General features: G+C 44.3%; 2 protein-coding genes across 4 annotated transcripts in view; one reads left to right on the top strand and one right to left on the bottom strand.

The window, feature by feature from the left end:
• Positions 1 to 3,250, bottom strand: part of LOC309640417 (uncharacterized protein) — a 255,955-nt gene extending 252,705 nt beyond the window's left edge. For 2 of the 3 annotated variants that reach the window (XR_014252193.1, XM_082419176.1), the window contains exons 1-2: positions 3,121 to 3,250; positions 2,218 to 2,325 (exon numbers count right to left, since the gene is read on the bottom strand). Coding sequence is in view for 2 of the 3 variants with exons in the window: in XM_082419176.1 (XP_082275302.1) it covers positions 2,218 to 2,245 (28 nt within the window). In the remaining variant the exon portion in view is untranslated. Of the gene's footprint in view, positions 1 to 2,217; positions 2,326 to 2,635; positions 3,000 to 3,120 lie in introns of those variants that run through there. The other variant, XM_082419177.1, reaches the window with a different exon arrangement.
• Positions 3,251 to 3,414: 164 nt separating this feature from the next.
• E2F7 (E2F transcription factor 7) overlaps positions 3,415 to 19,152 on the top strand; it is a 32,848-nt gene continuing 17,110 nt past the window's right edge. The window contains exons 1-5 of the mRNA XM_082418915.1: positions 3,415 to 3,619; positions 4,295 to 4,378; positions 12,397 to 12,672; positions 13,777 to 13,945; positions 18,392 to 18,682. Coding sequence (XP_082275041.1) covers positions 4,295 to 4,378; positions 12,397 to 12,672; positions 13,777 to 13,945; positions 18,392 to 18,682 — 820 coding nt within the window. The 5' untranslated portion in view covers positions 3,415 to 3,619. The remainder of the gene's footprint in view (positions 3,620 to 4,294; positions 4,379 to 12,396; positions 12,673 to 13,776; positions 13,946 to 18,391; positions 18,683 to 19,152) is intronic.

A 19,152-nucleotide genomic window follows, 5' to 3' on the forward strand; every position in this document is an offset into this window, starting at 1 on the left:
TCTGTTAACCTCCACCTGCCCATCAGGTTTCTCATTTACAACCTCATCTCCTTCCAAGAACCAGTGATGACATAGCCATAAACCAGGAAGACCCAGCCCTTTGAAACCTCTGCACCTATTCCAGAGAGCAATACACCTGCCCAAGTCTTCCTGTCCTCACTGATGGGACCTGAGGATCCATTTCTGAAACCACTGAGTCAGAAGCATCCAAAGGAATCAATGAATAACCATACAATTAGCATGTGCAAACGAACAAGACACTAGGAATTGAAAAAAACTTAATACTACCCAAGTCCAATTCCAGATCAAGTAAACTAGAAATCTCTGAGTGTGCAGTTCAGGTATAGGTATTTTAAAAAAATCTCTCCAGGTGATTTTAGGGAACGGACAGGATTGAGAACCACAGGCTTAGCACAATACAGAACCCTGGGGACTGTGGCCATGTAGGTAATATTATGCTGTTCCGAAGTCAATGATCTTTCAGGCAAAGATTATCGAGGTAGAACTGTAAAATACTTCAAATAGCATGAAACGTGGTGTGGCAATTTTAAAATATGGCCCCAAATTCTTTGTCACTTCTCCCATTGAGAAGTAGGGTATATGTCCTCACCTCTTAAATATGAATGGATCTTTGACTGCTTCGTTTTAAAAAGTACAGTAGAATTGATACTATCTTAGTTCTGAGGTTACATCACAAAAGTGCACAAAGTACAATTTCCACTTTGTAGGCTAGGAGACTCTTTTTGGAGCCCTGAGCCACCACGTAAGTCCAACCAACTTGAATCACCATGCTGTGAGGAAGATCAAGTCACATGGAGAAGGCACATTTTCTTGATGCCCTAGCTGAGCTCCCAGCCACCATCAGCTTCAACTGAGTAACTGAGAAACTGACAGATTATTTACAAATTCTGGGACTTGAAAACATCAATATAAATAAGTGGTACAATATAAATGGAGTACTGTCTCTGAATTTGCCCATCAAACATTCATTTTCTAGTTTTCCTCCAAATCTAAGATCACTCTTGCTTTAAGCAATCAATGAAATTACAAGTGTTTGAGGCTACATATTGTTTTTCGTGTTTTGAATAGATAGAGGCTACATTTTAATTGAAATAGATGGAAAAAATACTTTGAAAATGCTAGGAAAAGGTCTGTGACATAAAACTGCCTAACTTCAAAGAAACAACCAATATTATTTTGAAATATTAGAGAAATGAATGGACTTTAATCATCGAAATGGTGATCTAGAAGGCTGAATGGGGGTCCCCCAAAAAGGCATATCCATGTCCTAATCCCTGGAACCGGTGAATGCTACCTTATTTGGAAAGGTCTTTACAGACGTAATTAAGGCTCTTGAGATGAGATCATTCTAGGCTGTATAGATGGGACCTAGATCCAATGACAGGTATCCTTATAAGAGGCACACAGGAGAGATTTAAAACCCACCAAGAGGAGGCAACGTGACCACCAAGGCAGAGATCTGAGTGAGACAGCCATACATTCGTCAGGACTGCTTACAGCCACCAGAAGCTGGAAGAGACGAGGAAAAGATTCTCCTCCAGCGCACCAGAGGGAGTGTGGCCCTGCCAACATCTTGATTTCAGACTTCTGGCCTCCAGAATTGAGAGAGAATAATTTCTGGCTTACCAACCAGTCTGTGGTAATTAGTTACAATAGCCACAGGAAATTAATACAGTTGGGGGAAAAAAAAAAATCTTCATCTAATTTTCTGCTTCTACACAAGTGCAAAATTTAATAAATTGCAATTTTATTCTTTATAGTTGTCTCCTTATGCTTCTACCTACAAGACAGATTTCAGTTTAAAGTATCATTTCTATTATAAAAGTGTCAAATTTGTATAACTATTGTTATTTTTCTTTAAGTTTAATATTTCCCATGCTTTTTTTTTTGTCTTTTCAATGTATGATCTAGCAGTGATTTTTAGGCTGTATTTATCAGCAATCTAAATAGAGTACAAAGTGAAGCACTTGACTGAGCATTCTGAATTCTGCAGAAAGTTTGTTTAAGTACGTTTATATATTTAATATATAAATTCGGGAGGTGAGGGGTGGAAAGTGAAGTGCTTGGTACAGAAAGGATAATAAGGAGAATGATATCCTTGCTAGAAAGGATACAGTTTGTAGGGAAATGTCTGCAGACATGCTTTAAAGAAGGCTGGCAAATTCCAATAGTGGAACGTCCTACAAAATAACTTACCAGTACTCCTCAACATTGTCGAGGTCATCAAAAATGAGGAAAGTATGAGAAATTGTCACAGCCAAGAGGAGCCTACGGAGACATGAAGACTAAATGTAACGCTGTGTCCTGGAACAGAAAAAAGGACATTGGATAAAAATTACAGAAATCTGAATAATGACTTTAGCTAAGAATAATATAGCAATATCGGTCATTTAACAAACGCACTACACAGTAAAGATGTTCATGAATAGGTGAAACTGGGTGCCAGATACGCGGGAACTCCCTGTGCTATCGTCTCAATTTTTCTGTAAATTTAAAGCTGTTCTTAACGTCTACTAAAACACACACACACACACACACACACACACGGCTGTCTCTATCAACATTCCTATTTTAAGTAAGAAACTAAGGTTGAGGGAAGTGAAACATTTCATACAAATCAGCAATGTTGAGGAAATTTTCTCGACTTTCCCAGAATGCTAGTCCATACTGCAGAGAGTTATTTAATAAGGCTAATTATTGGCGATGTTCTGAAAAGGTAACAACACCAATAAACTTTTCTGGACTTGCAAAGAAAAAACAGCTGGTTCTGCTGGCAGTCGAGTTCCCAGAGCTAACTGGCGTGCCATCTGCTCGCAGCATAGAGTGGTAACCATGGTTCACGTGTCACACCAGCGTTCGTGTTAAGAAGTTTGCCCCAACAAGCCTGGACAACTTCGCTTCCGCGCAGGTTGCTGGGGGGAGGGGTGGCGGCGGCAGCATCCAGAGCGTGTATATCGTTTTCCCAAACTCCATCTGCTCTCCCCTCTCCAAGCTGTGCCCGCTGTCTCCCCGCGCCACAAGCCGCAAGACGGGCGGGTCTTTTACGCAAAACAAAAGAGTCCTCCTCCTCCTCCTCCCGCCGTCCCGCGCCGCCCCCACCTTGGCTTCCCGCGGCCGCCCGGGCCCGCGTCCCCGGCAAGAATTGGCTCCCGGGCCCGAGGTTTCCAGGTACCCGGAAGGGGGAGGGGGCGAGGCGGCAACAATTGGGCGGGTGAGGTCGAAACGCGCGCCCAGGAGCGCCAAGACTCCGAGGGGCGGCGAGCCCGGGCCGTGCCGCCGCGCGATTGGCCGGGACAGCCTCGCCGGCCGCCGCTGATTGGTGGATTCTCAAATTCGGTCTCAAGGCGCCAGAGGAGGTGTTTTAGCGGGGACTGCGATCCGGCGCTGGAGTCGCGCTCGGCGTGTCGGAGCGCTGGCGCTGCCCGGACGCCGCGGGGTCCCCGCTAGCGCAGGGCACTCGGAGCGGGGAACTGCGCGCCTCGCTTTCCCCGCCCGATGTCGCCGCCCGGCTACTGATCGACTCGCCCAGCTGATCCCGCGCTGCTGTGGGGTCGTGGAGGTCCCGGTAGAGGCAGGAAGGCTCCTTCTCAAAGGGGGAGTAAGTAGCGTGTGGCCCCGGCGCTGGCGGGGAGGCGGGAATTGGGGCGAAAGGGGACCCTCCCGCCCCGGCTGCCAGCCTGCCACCCCTCCCCTCCCCGGCTGCCGCCGGACCAGGCGTGCGAGGGGTGTCTGGGCTCCAGCTCTCCCTCCGGCCGGGCAGTAGGGAACCTGCCCTTCCTCACGATCTGGGGGTTTCATTGGAAAAGTTTATCTTTGGGGTCTGCTCGGAGGCCTGGGAAAGGGCTGCGCTGAGCGCTGAGTGGGTTTGGTCTAGCGATCAGGTTTCCTTCCCCCCTGATTCAAAACCCCTCAAAGCCGAATTCCTCCCCGTTCTTTGCGCCAAAATTAACTGACCTAGGAGACCCTGTGCTTTCTGACAGATTTGCCCTACACTCTCCTGACTTGAAACTTAATTTTGTCCTGTTGCTTTTCATTAAAAATTATTATTTTTGTCGGGTTTTTTTTCTTCCCAATTTCAGTAATTACTAAGCACACTTAAGTGTTTGTGCTCGTTCGTGTGCGTTTTGGAGAGTTGGAGTGGCCACAATCCTGAAAATTCCCAGGATGAGTTTAGGGAGCGGAAGTTCATGTTCATGAGCAAGTAATAGATATTTTTGTTGAAGGAAAGAATATCCAATTTAAAGTCATTTTCTAATGTAACTGTGCATTACAGATGGAGGTAAATTGTTTAACACTAAAAGACCTGATCAACCCCAGACTAGATTTTGCAATTGAAGATGGGGAAAATGCACAAAAGGTAAGTGAACTTAAATACCTTAAGTTCTATCACATTTAGGATGGTGAAGTCTAATTCAATTAAGGATTCCAACATGCCATTTGTATTTGTCATATAAACATAATAATCTTGATGAACATTTTAGGACTATGCTTTTCTTTTTTTTTCTTTTTTTTTTTTTTATGGAGGAGGCATCCAACCATTATTGTTGAATTTCTCAGTCATTGTGCAGTGGTTAGATGTAATGTTGAAACCGACTTATATGAATCAAAGATATGCTAGACACTGCAATCAAATGTTTGTAATAATTGTAGTTATCAAGAGTAGAATTAGCTAATGCTGGGCAGGAATATTAAGCCTCAGTTCCCAGGAAAATAGACTTTTTTACTCTAAATGCTAGATTATTAAAGTGCAGTGAAATGTTCTTCATCCTGATGGACCAGCTCCTAGAGGTGGTTCCATTCTCCCAAGAGCATGACCAGTGTCTCCCATATAGGGAGATAAAGTGACTGAGCTCACCAAGGACTCTTTGAATATTTTACAGTGTTACTGCTGGTTTTGCACTGAGCTTTCCCTTGTGGTTTTTGCATGCCTTGTGATTTGTAAGACAGTAGTAGCGTCTTCAAGAAACATTACGAAGTGAACCGGCCATAGCAATGTCTAAACCGGACCCATGTCAGCACAATGCCCTCACCAGCCGGTGCCCTACCGAAAAGGTGTAATAGCTTGTTAGTAGCGAACATCTAAGCATTTTTGGGCAGAGGCAAGTAGATATGACAAACCCAGGTTTAGAAAGTTTAAATATCAATCTGAGCATAGCAACTTCCATAGGCATTGAACTTCTCTGGTTCCTGGGCTTAATTTTAGGCTTAGCACCCACAATGAAATTGCCTGGTTGCAAAGCACCTGTTATATGGGCCTTTGAAGAATACTTGACAACCGTTAATTTTGGGTAGGTGTGAAACTGTATGCTTTTTCATGTAGGGGTTTTTTTCCCCCCAGCATTTGATTTATTTTTGTTAGGAAAAGAAGTATACCAAAACATTATTCTTTTAAAGAGCATTTTTAAAGAATTCGCTATGCCATCTGAGAGTCGCAATGCCCAGACTTTAAAGTATATATTCAGAGTTTTGGCTTTGGGAGTTTCAGAGCAAAACTTTTTGTTTTCCTTCGTAATTTGGATGGGACAGCCTTGAAAGAATGTGTATACTTTTATTTAAAGCCAGTATCCACCTCTTTCCTTCTGGGTCAATGACTCTTTTTTTAAAGATTTTTTTTAAACTTTTTTTTTTTTTTAATTTATTTATTTTTATTTATTTTTGGGTGTGTTGGGTCTTCGTTTCTGTGCGAGGGCTTTCTCTAGTTGCAGCGAGCGGGGGCCACTCTTCATCGCGGTGCGCGGGCCTCTCACTATCATGGCCTCTCTTGTTGCGGAGCACGGGCTCCAGACGCACAGACTCAGTAGTTGTGGCTCACGGGCCCAGTTGCTCCGCGGCATGTGGGATCTTCCCAGACCAGGGCTCGAACCCGTGTCCCCTGCATTGGCAGGCAGATTCTCAACCACTGAGCCCCCAGGGAAGCCCATGGGTCAATGACTTTTTATGGTGCCTTCAACAAGGGTACTTCTCCTACTCTAGTTAGCCCAGTAAGTGCTGTGCGCAGCTGAGCTTCCATATTTTAGTGTGTGTAGAGAAAACCTCAAATGACGCCATAGAGATTTGGGAAAGTGGTTAAAACGTTTGAAATAGAATTCACGAGCAGGGCTTATCTCACCTGTCAAAGAAACGGCACAGGAAGGGAACAGAGTGCTCCTGCGAGATGCTAGGCTGGGCTTTTGTCTCTCTTTTCACATTGCTGTGAAGTAAAGGAAGGAGGATTTCTAGGGCTGCCGAGAGCGTGGGATCTGGAGTCAGAGAGATCTGGGTTCGATTTCCTGCTTTACCATTTGTTACCTTCATAACCTCGAATAAATATATTTATTCAGTCTTTCAACAAATATTTATGTTTCAGGGGCTGGGGGTACAGCGGTTTAATAAGTCTCCTAGCTTCCCTAAGCCTATTTTTTTCTTCCATAAATTGAAATTAATAAGTAGCCTCTCCTCTCTGGGTGTCTGTAAAGCACCCAGCAACCCATACTGTTCACACCTTACTCATTTGAACTGACAGCCCAAAGACGAATATGATGCAGGCCTGGCCCTCGGTTACCTGAGACACTTTCAGGGACTGAGATGTAAAACTCACCAACTAGACTGTGATTTGGTAAGAGCTATAGGAGTGGGAACCAAGTGCCCCAGCAGAACAGAAGATTAAGAAAGAAATTCATGGGGAGTCTAGAGAAAGTTGGAAAGCTTCACAGAGGTAATATCTGGGCTGAGGACTTCAGCTATAAGGAAACAAGAAGGAGTAAGACGGTCATTATAGGCAGAAGAATCTATATGAGTATATGTGCTGTGGACATTCAAGAAATGTTCAAAGTTTCCAGAGTGGCCAGAAGCTAGTGGTACTTCTTGAAACCTCTGGTGGGTGCCTGGAACAGTATCCTGTGGGTCAGTCGGCATTTAGAGGACTTATCTTTCTTGACTGTCTGATCTTCATTGCTTCAAGGTCTATAGGTAGGCATGCATCTTCTTACCACTCATGGAGAAACTTTTCTTTAAAACATAAAGGAGTTTTCAACGCCATTACCCAATCTTACTGTGCCCAAGTTGTGAGATTATAAGCAAGACTCTCCTCTTCAGTTGTCTACAGTGCATTTAGGAATGACAAAAGTAGAAAAAGGATGGTTTGGGATGAAGAGGCGGACAACAAGGATTGAGCTGTTGGGAGGGCTTTGTGAAGGAGACAACACTTGAGCTAGGGCTTGAAGGGATGAGTTCTAAGACTTAGGCAAGTAGAGAGGAAGGAAACTAGTAAAGAAGTAAATCAGCATGGTAAATCTGGGGACACGCCTAGACTTAGTGGGCATGGGTTTTCTTTGAAGGTCATTCATCTTTTGGGAATGGTTAAAAAAGAAGGTGAGTTCAACTTGAAGCATATATTTGTACCCGTGTGATTACAGGTAAATAAATATGTGCAAGAGGCAGTTGGTTGCCTGATCTGGGAATTCACGGAAAGTCCTAGCCAGATACAAACTTGGGAATTGACAACATACAGGTTGGTTTTAAAGCCTTGGACATGAGTGGGTGAGCTGCCCTGGAGAGAGCAAACAGGGAGGTGTGGAGGGCTGAGTTTCTAAGAGTGGAAAAAGGGGAGCCAGTGAAGGAGGCTGAGAAGGAACAGTCAGAAGAGAACCAAGAGAGAAAAAAGTGGTAGCTCAGAAGGACTGAGAGTTTTATAAAGCAAATAGTCAACAGTCTTAACCGTTGCAGTGAGGTCAAGTGCAATATTTTGCCATTGGCTTGTCAACTGACAGATGACCTAAGTGAGAGCAGTGGATCAGAGCAGACTGGTGGTTTGAGGAGCCCCCTGGGAGACAGGCAGGGGAAAGCTCTCCGTGTGGATTACTCATTCTGGAAAGTGCGCTCTGAAGGGAAGGAGAGTTGGTAGTCAATAGCTAGAAGGAGACGCCTCCTGACGCGCCTGTCATATTTGCAATGAGTCTTAAACAGTAGGTCTGGTTTCAGTGGGCAAAGCTTAGCCCATGGCGTTAGAGACAACGTGATGGTGTGAGCAATGGCTCAGATGTGATAAAATTCGGGGCAGGTTTGAAGAAGAACGAGTGGACTGTTTGGGCAAAATGTGGGACTTGCATGAGATGGGACTGGAAAAGAGGTTGGCAAAATGTCACCAAGGGCCTTGAACAGGCTGATGACTATGTACTATTTGAGGTAACATGATCAAAGCTGTATCTGAGACAGAAGCAAGACTAGAACCAAGATCTTCTAATTACCAGGTCCTTTCCATGTCAGCTTACAGCTCAGTCATAATGCTGGTATAATAAATAATAATGATGACGATGGTGATGAACATTTGCATAGCACTTCACAGACTACAAACTGCTTTCACTCTCATTATCTGATCTGATCCTCACAGCAACTGCATGGCAGGTAAGCCAAGGTGCATCACCTCCATTTGCACACGAGAACTGGAGAACCCGTTTCCTGGGGACTCTCTCCGGGCCCTCTCTAATTGAAGAGGTGATTTCCAGGGTGTTGCAGCTTGACTTCCCGGCAAGCAGATCTGACGTGGAGATTAGTGTGCAGGTGGTTTATTAGGGAGTGCCCTGGGGATGGGTGCCCATTTAAGGGAAGGGAAGGCAGCAGAATTAGACAGAGGGAGAAGCAGAGCTGCAGAACAGTCTCAGTGGAAGTTGGGTTTACCCCATGGGGAGTTCTGGGACGACCCCTCGGAGTAGTCCTGAGTCGGGGTAAGGGGACCAAGCTGTCACACGTCAGTGCTGCCTCTCCCAGCCACTGAGGACAGTACCGGCCTCTCGGGAAGGGGTGTGATCCCGGATGAGTCAGCCCTCTTCAGCCAAAGCGTGAAGAGGCTTACTATTGGCATTACTCCAGCAGCTGGGGAACTGAGTCATTCATTCCAGAAGTGAGCCACGTGCATCCCAGCGTCCACCACACGGCTGGGTAGCCTTGCTGGAAAGCCTTGGACATATATAATTTGGTCTGAACCCCTTATTTCAAAGATCTGGAAACTTGGGCCCAGACAAAATGAACAATTTGTGCAGTATCAGAAAGACATAGAGTGGAGTCAAAAACCGCTCTATTTCTGAATTCTCATTCCAATCCCCTTTCCTTTGCCTTCTACAGTGTCAGGATTGCAGGACAGACAGGCGGATGGAGCAGAGTGTGATTAGATTGCAGCTGACTTTCTGCCCACCTGAAACCTCAGAAAAAAATTTGCCTGGCATTTTTTTCTGTTGAGTAGAGGTGTGATAACGATCGTAACCTACCACGTGACGTAACTTCCCTCCTGCTTTAAGTATTACTTAAACTGTAGTGAAAATATGTCAAAGTGCTGGAGGAAATAATTCATCTGAATTGCTCCTTGGTAGGGGAAAAAGCAGGAGCTCAGTGTTCCTGGGAGGACAGGTACCATGAGGGCGGTGGAGAAGAAGGATGATTCTCTGCACCTCAACAAGCCTGGGACACGCCCTCCACCGTTGGGATACCTTTTGAAATAACTAGATAATCAAGGCCCAGTGTTCCTTGAGCACATGCGAAGGGGAAGGCATTGTGCCAAAAACTGTGAGGAATGGGACGTGTGGAACTAGCTCCCTGACCTCCAGAAGTGCACAGTCTCGTTAATGAGATAAGACACACACCCAGGAAGTTAAATAGCAATACAGTGTGCTATGTTATCTTAGCTCTGAGGGCCAGGATGGATGGTAATAAAGAAGAGGAAGTGGAGCGGGGGGAGAGAGAATAGCTAAGTTTTATTGAGTGCTCACTATATGCCAGGAACTATTCTCATAACTCTGGAGATCAATGTTTTTATGAACTTCATTTTCAGTTGAGAGAATTAAAGTGAGAAGTGAGAAGGGAATTGCCTGCTCTCACCCTGCTGATAAGTAGCAGAGGCCGGTAAGCTGGCCCTACCAGCCCGCATGCAGAACTGCTTCCCATGCTGCCCTCCATAGAGGCTACTGGGGATCCGTGGCCTGCTGGATTCCTTTTGTTGGAGCTGCGAAAAAGATAACTTCCTCCCAGTTCACACCAAGGACAAGCTTACTTCTAGATGCAGAATTTTGGAAACTTCTGCTGTCAGCTGTTTCTTGCCTTACCAATGACTTTTATACTGAATGAGGTTGTATGTGACCTTGGGCAAGGCACCCTCTGTGTGCCTCAGTTTCTTCATCTGTAGGCTAGAAAAATACTACTACCTCGGTTACAGGATTGGATGAGGAGTTAATAGGTGTAAAGTGCATGAAACAGGTATCATGTGTAGCATGTAATATGCACTCAGTACTTTCCCCTGAGAGTTCCCTTGTAGAAGACTTCATCAGACTTGTATACTAGTAGGGATTTGTTAAGAGATGTGAATAGATGCACTGCCTCAGGCAGGATGCTTACTGCGGCAGTGGCGTGAGAAATCGTCACCCCCATCTCCACCCCTTTCCTGTTACCCTAGGACAGAACCTCACCATGGCTAGCTGGCAGCTTCTGCTGATGCAGAGAACAAGAGTTGGCCTGCTACCACAAACTTCAGTTTCTCCCAAACAATTTTTTTTTAATTTATGTATTTTATTTATTTATTTTTGGCAGCGTTGGGTCTTCGTTGCTGTGCGCAGGCTTTCTCTAGTTGCAGCGAGCGGGGGCTACTCTTCATTGTGGTACGCACGCTTCCCATTGCAGTGTCTTCTCTTGTTGTGGAGCACAGGCTCTAGGCACGTGGGCTTCAGTAGTTGTGGCACGCAGGCTCAGTAGTTGTGGCTCGCAGGCTCTAGAGCGAAGGCTCAGTAGTTGTGGCGCATGGGCTTAGTTGCTCCGCGGCATGTGGGATCTTCCCGGACCAGGGCTCAAACCCGTGTCCCCTGCACTGGCAGGCAGATTCTTAACCACTGCGCCACCAGGGAAGTCCATCCCAAACAATTCTTTTTCCTTCTTCATATGTTGCTCGTTTATAGGAAAATACTTTTTTTTAAACCACTGTTCAGCCAAAATCCAAGCATGCAATAATCTATAGAGTGATATTGAGTGCAGGAAAGGGAGTGACAAATATGTAATTCATCCACCTTCCTAATTATGTAAAGGCACTATTACCTGGAGGTGAGTTCAACTATGGGAAGAGCAGAATCTTTCTGGGTTTGAATGGCAAAAACTTATTTTAGGGGAAAGAAATTTGTTTCAGTAACTTAGTAATTCCAAACGCGAGTTGTGTGTACTTAGTCCTTTTTCTTCATGGATTAATGGACCCATCATTAATCTTTTCTTTTAATTATCTGAGATAGTCTACTCAAAGAGTCTGGGGGAAGGTGCGAGTCCACAAACTATTACCAAGCTGCAAAACATTACGAACAGGGCTTCCCTGGTGGTGCAGTGGTTGGGAATCTGCCTGACAATGCAGGGGACATGGGTTCGAGCCCCGGTCTGGGAGGATCCCACATGCCGTGGAGCGGCTGGGCCCGTGAGCCACAACTACTGAGCCTGCGCATCTGGAGCCTGTGCTCCGCAACAAGAGGGGCCGCGATAGTGAGAGGCCCGCGCACCATGATGAAGAGTGGCCCCCGCTCACCGCAACTGGAGAAAGCCCTCGCACAGAAACGAAGACCCAACACAGCCAAAAATAAATTAATTAACTAATTAATTTAAAAAAAAAAAATAACGAACAGAACTTGAGAGTTTAGCACTTAGAAACCTCTACAGTAATTCAGTTGATCCTGCCCCTGTGACATCTAAGCCTGGGCTCAGTGGTCTCTTCTTGTCAAACAAGCTGTAGGTCAAGTTGAGTGGCAAACTCAAGAGGAGAGTCACATGTGATGGGAGTTGCATATGAGTCCTATGAAGTAAGACCATGTATCAGTCTCCGGGAGTTTTCAGTCTGTGAAAAACCCTGGTCCTTCAGCAGGGGTAGTTTGAGAAGCACTGCTCTGGGGGAGTGACCTTAGATAGCTGGGTGGTTTGAAATGTGGCATTTTGTTAGATGCCCTTCCATTAATCTGTCCTGGTAATTGCTCTATTAGCACTGGTGAACATTGAACAAAAGCATAATTGCTCTTCACTAGTTAGTGCAAACTCGTAAATAGTGTTTAAAAAAATATGTCACTTAGAAGCAATATGGACTCAACCCACATTTGCTCTTATTATCATCCCCGCCTATTACAAGCATCCACCAGTGACGCATAACACTCATGACTTCTTTCACAGAGGTGCCGTGAAAGATATGCTTAAAAGGAGTAGCGGCCACTCTTTGGTTCCCATGGATCCTTCTGTTTATTTTCATTAGTCCTATCCTGATATTTTTCAGCCCTGAACATATAGTCCTGTTTGTATTTTCATGACTCACTGAATAATGGGAATAAAGTGTACTCTTAGCTGATACCTGCCCTTTCTCATTTTCGCTAAAAGGTCTCTTTTTTAAAATAGGAAAATATATTTGTTGATCGCTCAAGGATGGCCCCAAAGACGCCAATAAAAAATGAACCAATTGACTTATCGAGACAAAAAATCTTCACTCCAGAAAGAAATCCCATCACTCCAGTTAAGCTTGTCGACAGACAGCAGGCAGAACCATGGACACCCACCGCTAACCTGAAGATGCTCATTAGTGCTGCCAGCCCAGACATAAGAGACCGAGAGAAGAAAAAAGGACTGTTCAGGCCCATTGAGAACAAGGACGATGCGTTTACAGACTGTCTGCAGGTAAACAGGCTGTGCTCCTAAGGCCTTTCATAGAATTTTAAAATGTTTACCTGATTATTAAAAAGTCACAGAATTCTCAATTTTTTGGTTACTATTGAGTCAAAAGCAGTACTCCACTTAATCTTTTTATTTATTTACAGCTGAAGTGGAACTCTCATTCTATATCTCATTTTTCATAATGAATGCTTTCTTTTCTTCTGTATGATACTCTCTTCACCAGTACACATTTTTAAATGATAAATTTTTTAAGCAATGATATTTAATAATTTTGATTTAATGAAGAAATTTGGATTTTTTTTAATGCTGCCATGAATTATAATTTTTGCTTTGATTTTAAGGGTAATACTAATCTAAATGTTTTTGACTTGGGGAATTTTATCATTCTCATGTATGTTCAGTTCGTTGGTTTGGGGTTTTAAAGTTAAATCATCTTTAAATTACCTGTCCTGTAGGGAACCAGAGCTACTGAATAAGCAGCATATCTATACTTTTAAAAAACAGTTTTTCTTGGGCCTTGAATTGAGCCTTTTTCAAATGTGAGTTGATAAGACAAGGACACTAGTTTAATGTACTTACAATAAGAAAGAATAAGGAAGAATAAGATTTAGCTCCCCCTGTTCAGTTCCATCAACCCTTGGTAAATTGTGAAAAGTAAAGAGTTTGGTGACACAATGCAGGCAAGAACATCGCACATTTTCACGTTAATAGGAATTACACAGGATCTTAGGAAGAGACAGGTTCTGATACATCGGGTCTGAGGTGAGGCCTGAGGTTTTATATCTCTTAACATGATCGTGGTGATGCTGATCTCAGTCTAACAAGCACGCTAGTAGCAAGGCTGTAGCAACCTATAAATGACTGCATTGTTCATTTTTTATTTTAAACAGTAGACTCAGCCTCAAATCACAAAGGAGGAAAAGTTCAGTTCAGAGAAAGCAATAGGTAAAATGTTCAGAAAATTAGATTAGGAAATGTATTTTAACCAGAATCTAGGATGGTATGGATTCGGATGTTCCCGTCAACTCGCCAATACCACCCATTGCAATTTCTCTGTTAAGATGTTAACTGTGACATTTCCCCCCTCCCTCTGTCTGCCCTCTGTAGCTTGATGTTGTTGGGGACAGTGCTGTGGACGAATTTGAAAAGCAAAGGCCAAGCAGAAAACAGAAAAGTTTAGGACTCCTGTGCCAGAAGTTTCTAGCTCGCTATCCAAGTTATCCACTGTCAACTGAGAAAACTACCATCTCCCTAGATGAAGTTGCTGTCAGTCTCGGTATGTATCATGGGATCGCCTGGAGGCCTGTCTCCAGTTACGGTGAGAAGTTGATTCCTTGGGCAAGCCAAAGGCTTCAGATCACCTCCTTTACTAAGTAAAGAGCTGACCCTCAAAGGAGTGAGGACAGAGGAGCAGGTAGAGCTTTTCTTCTGCCATCATCATTATGCATAGGATTCCAGGGAGCCTTTTAGGCCTGAGGGTCAAACAAATATTTGGTTTTCTTAACCTTAAAAAATATGTTTACAGAAGACTCACATTACAAATTAATATCTAATATCTTAATTCCATGTTATTTCAGACAGACTCAAAAGATATTTAGAAATATCCTTCTGTTTATTTTTTTAAACGCTTCAAAGAGTTCAGAACTGGTGTTATTTTTGTTACAAAGCACGATTTGAAAGCAAGAGCATTATGTTTGAAGCCCTATACTGTGACCTTCACAGCAAGTCTGCCCAACTAGTAAAAGCACATCTGGATATAACTCAGACAGCTAAGCCTTATAACAAAGAGGAATACATGCGTCCACATGGCGTGGGTGTGTGTAATGTGCAAGGGTATCTGGACTATAAATATGCAGACCGCTGATTCAGAATAGAGACTCCTAGTGGACGTGGATTGCGGTTGGTTTCTGGATGAACATACTGTTGACAATAAATAAGTAGAAATCACATGATTTGAAGATGTCAGAGTGTCCCCTTGAAAGATTAGGAAGGTTTGCATACAGGGGGGAAAAAAGTCTTGAAGAAATCAGCCCAGTAGGCTTTATCATAGATTGTATTTTTAGTTTGTTTATTAGTTCTATATCTTCCCGTAGCCCAAAGAATGTGACCCAGTAGATGATTATCAATCTGAATTATTCAAACTGATGGCTAAAAAGATTTTATTTGCTGGAAACTGAGGTAATGAGGAGCCAGTGTGTTGTGATGGGAAGACCATGGGCTGGACTTTGAGTAAGACAGAGCTGGATTTGAAGCCCAGCTCTCTAATTTATAGACTGTGAGAGCTTTAAAAAGTTAATTATTCTTTTCTCATCTATAGCATAGGGACCATAGCACCTACCTTGCAGAAACTTAGAAAAGTTGGGGATAATGTCAGTAACATGCCCAACTCAGAGCCTGGCTTACTCTTATTGCTACATGGAATAGTTTCTACTCAGCTCTCATTAGAGGTACTCCCCCAACCCCCTCCACCATCCTCAAGCCATCCTGTGATCCTCTACAGCTAGGAAGAGGAAGCAGAGGGCTTTGACGGGGAGCCATTTTAGAGCCCAGAAATAGAATACAATATTCTGGCATTGGTAGCAATGAAACAAGAAGGGGAAAGTGAGCCAGCTGGACAGAGGCTTGGTGTAGACATAGCTGAGGAACTGGGTCCTGGAAACTAGTCTTAAGAAGATGAGAATAGGGACTTCCCTGGTGACGCAGTGGTTAAGAATCCACCTGCCAATGCAGGGGACACGGGTTCGAGCCCTGGTCCGGGAAGATCCCACATGCCATGGAGCAGCTAAACCCATGTGCCACAGCTACTAAGCCTGCGCTCTAGAGCTGCAAGTCACAACCATGAGCCCTCATGCCACGACTACTGCAGCCCGCGCGCCTAGAGCCCGTGCTCCGCAACAAGAGAAGCCACAGCAATGAGAAGCCCGCGCACCGCAACGAAGAGTAGCCCCCGCTCGCCGCAACTAGAGAAAGCCCGCGCGCAGCAACAAAGACCCAACACGGGAAAAATAAATTAAAAAAAAAAAAAAAAAGAAGATGAGGGTAAAACAACAGATCATACAATGTCTTTCTCATTGGGGCTCATGAAGCCACCTTCCTCCATATACCCCGGCCTCATCAAGAGTCCTTGCACTGCTATCAGTGCAGAAGAGAGAAGATTAGATGTTGGAAAGCTACCTTACAGGTCCCAGGGAGGACAGAAGACTGGACTTCTACTCTCATATGGGCTGTAAATCCCCATATTATAACCGCCTGGAGCAGAATGCCAAAGATTTTTGCAACAGCTTCCTGCTGTCTCACAATTGCCAAGACCTGCCAGATGAACTTGCCATCTCTCTTCACGTGAGATCGTAAAAATGTGAGTCCCTTCCTAGAAGCTGTTTCAGGGGTAACCATCTCTTGGGATTGAGTCTAAACTCCTGCTCTATCCCAGGTCACAAGCTATAAGACCATATTTTAACCAAGGATGTGCAAAGCATTCAAAGTGCATTCATTCCCAGTTTCTGGTCTCATGTAGATTCGATACTGATATTATAGGTAAGAGGTTAAAGAACTGGGAGTGACTTTAGTGAATGGAAAGTTACACAGCCTGGGAAAGTATTTATTGGGCTGAGATGCTCTTGATAAGTTCTATGGGGCATAAGGGAAGCATGGTAACAACTGGTAAATCCTCAAGGGCATAACTAATGCCATGCCGACGATTAATCGGATTGCCTTGAATACAAAAGGAAAAGAAGGCTCAGTGCCAGGGAAGACTTTCCTGGCAGAGCAAGCCCCAGAGTTACCTGCTGGACTTGAGACCTGTGACGTGGGACGTTTAGGCGCACCCAGCCAGTGGACAGTTAGTCCAGATTGCAAAGGTGAGTGATTATTCAGGCAAGTAGCTGCCTATGGGCTTTTGCCAGCACCACCTTCTGAACACTTACGGTGCGTATCAAGCATCATCTTCCTCTCTTAGTTGTCCAAATCTTCCTTTATTTCTTGAGATGTCTAGCCACTAGATGGAGACTTAGCAGCTTGTGTCTAATACAGAATAACAAAACAGCCAGACCTATGGCTGGCCCTGGGCTGTCTCAGTTGCATTCACATGACATTTCTAATGGGAAGGTTTATAACGTTCCACTCTCAACAAGATGTGTTAATATATGAAAACAGACTGGAATAAGGAGCCAGGCAGATCTGGACAAGGGGCTGCTGACTGCTCTGGCCAACACCTTCCAGCAGGCATCTGGCACCAAAGCCTGAGCTTTTTTGAGAGTGAAGAACCTTTCAGGGTCATGAGCCGAAATGTTCTGATTGACTGCGAAATGCCTCTTCATGCATGGGATAGAATTTCCTCTCAGCTCCACAGTTTTCATTGTAACCTGGTTTATTTCTTGTGTTAAATCTTTGAAAGGCCAAGAGCTACGTGCACCAAGTCTGCCCTGATTATAGAACAGCTCTTGGCAAGTGAAGAGAAAGAAGGCATTTTTGTAGCTGGGCCAGTTTTCTGGGAGATGCCTGGAGGCTTTTGTTACGGATACTTAGGCTAGAGCACAAGGCCAGTTGAGTCCCCAAAGCCTAAGGGCCTATTGCATAACAGGATGAGTCAAGATGGAAGATTTAAAAATCTGTTTCTACTGTCACCTCTTACGCTAGCAGGAATTTTAGGTATCTCCAGTGCCACGCAGGAAGTACTGATATTTACCAAATAACACACAAAGAGTAGATAAATTAACACCTATCAGAAACCCTTTAAGTTTATGATCACATTTAATCCTCATCATTTTATGAGATAAATACTAAGGCTCAGAGAGATCAAGTAACTTCCCAGGCTCACCCGACTAGTAAGGGATAACGCAGGGATTCCAGTTCATGCAGTCTGACCCTGAAGCCCCCGCACTTAACCAGTGTAAATATTTTTAGTAAATTCAATAGACTGCTCGTAATCCTGGCTATTTAGGGAGTGTTGGGAAAGTGGGTAGGGAATTGATAGACCGGATGGTCAGCCTGTGCTAGAGTTTCTGTGCTTTATTAATGGGCTGTTTGGCAGGATACAGTGAATGGGAGCACAGGGAGAGTTGTCCGCAGGTGTGATGAACAGAGGGAGACTTGTATGTTGTTCCAGCCCTGGCACTAGCTTCCTCCAGCAACTTGAGAAGGGTGCCCAAGCTCTTGACTCCTGAGTTTCCAGTGCAAAATGGGAAACAAAATATTTACCATCTGTTTTCCTTACTGGCCATTAAGAGAATTAATAAGTAATTTTTTCACATCATTCAGACTCCAGGAAAGGAGAATATGGTCCAATAATGAGTTAACAGTTACTGGACACAGTTCTATAGTCTGTATAACTAGGAATACAAGTCAAAATCAACCATCCAACATTCATCAAGCATTTATTACTATGACGTGTGTTGCTCAAGCCCACCAGTTTTAACGCACTGAAATGTTCATGTGGTTTGCCTAACAGGTCCAAAGAAAAGTTGCTCTACTATTTATGTAATACAGATGGAACTATCATCCATCTCAAGGTGGATGTTCATCCTAGATCTTATCGAGAGTTGGATCCCAAGAAGAAAACAATTTCTTTTGCTTGCATTCATATAGTATGAATTTGTTGAGCAATTATATTTGCTGGGCAAAGTATCACACAAAATAGCCCACAGACAAGGTCCAAGCCTTCAAGGAATTTATACTCAAAAATGTTGGTCGGCATGATGATGGCTGGCTTCTCTCTTTCAAACAGGCGTTGAAAGGAGACGCATCTACGACATTGTGAATGTGCTGGAGTCGCTGCATCTGGTCAGCCGGGTGGCCAAGAATCAGTATGGCTGGCACGGACGGCACAGCCTGCCGAAAACCCTGAGGAACCTCCAGAGGCTAGGAGAGGAGCAGAAATACGAAGAACAGATGGCACACCTCCAACAGAAAGAGCTCGACCTGATGGATTATAAATTTGGAGAACGCAGAAGAGATGGCTGTCCAGAGTCCCAGGATCCACAGTTACTGGATTTCTCTGAACCCGACTATCCCTCTTGTGAGTCCACTGTACCCACACGAGTAATGGCAGGGAGAGGGCGATGGTGTCTTCTGAAGAGGGTCACTGCTAAGAATGGGAAGAGCCAAATGGACCACCCTGGAGGGAGATGTCCTCTTATTCTCTCTCCTGAAGACAGGGAGACAGATGGCTTCCTGACTGGGCTGCCCACTCGACCTCACTGAAAAACTGTCTAGTGGCAGTTTCACTTGGTATTTGGTGTGTCTGGACCATAGATCTCGAACAGCGCTCCCGTTTCAGATTGACAGCCCCATGCTGATTCCGGCTCGTGAGCCTTTAAGGAAAATTTACTTGGAAAGAATTTATCTCTTCAAAGGATCCTATTTGTTTAATTATATACTGGAGTAGATGACTTAGAAAAGAACCCCATTAGCAGAAGATACTGATTAGAAAGATAGACAACCTTTATTTGATGCAGAATTTTTTTTTACTTAATATTACATTGTTCT

This window comes from Balaenoptera physalus (genome assembly GCF_965194825.1).
Source record: "Balaenoptera physalus genome assembly, chromosome: 13".
Lineage (NCBI taxonomy): Eukaryota > Metazoa > Chordata > Mammalia > Artiodactyla > Balaenopteridae > Balaenoptera > Balaenoptera physalus.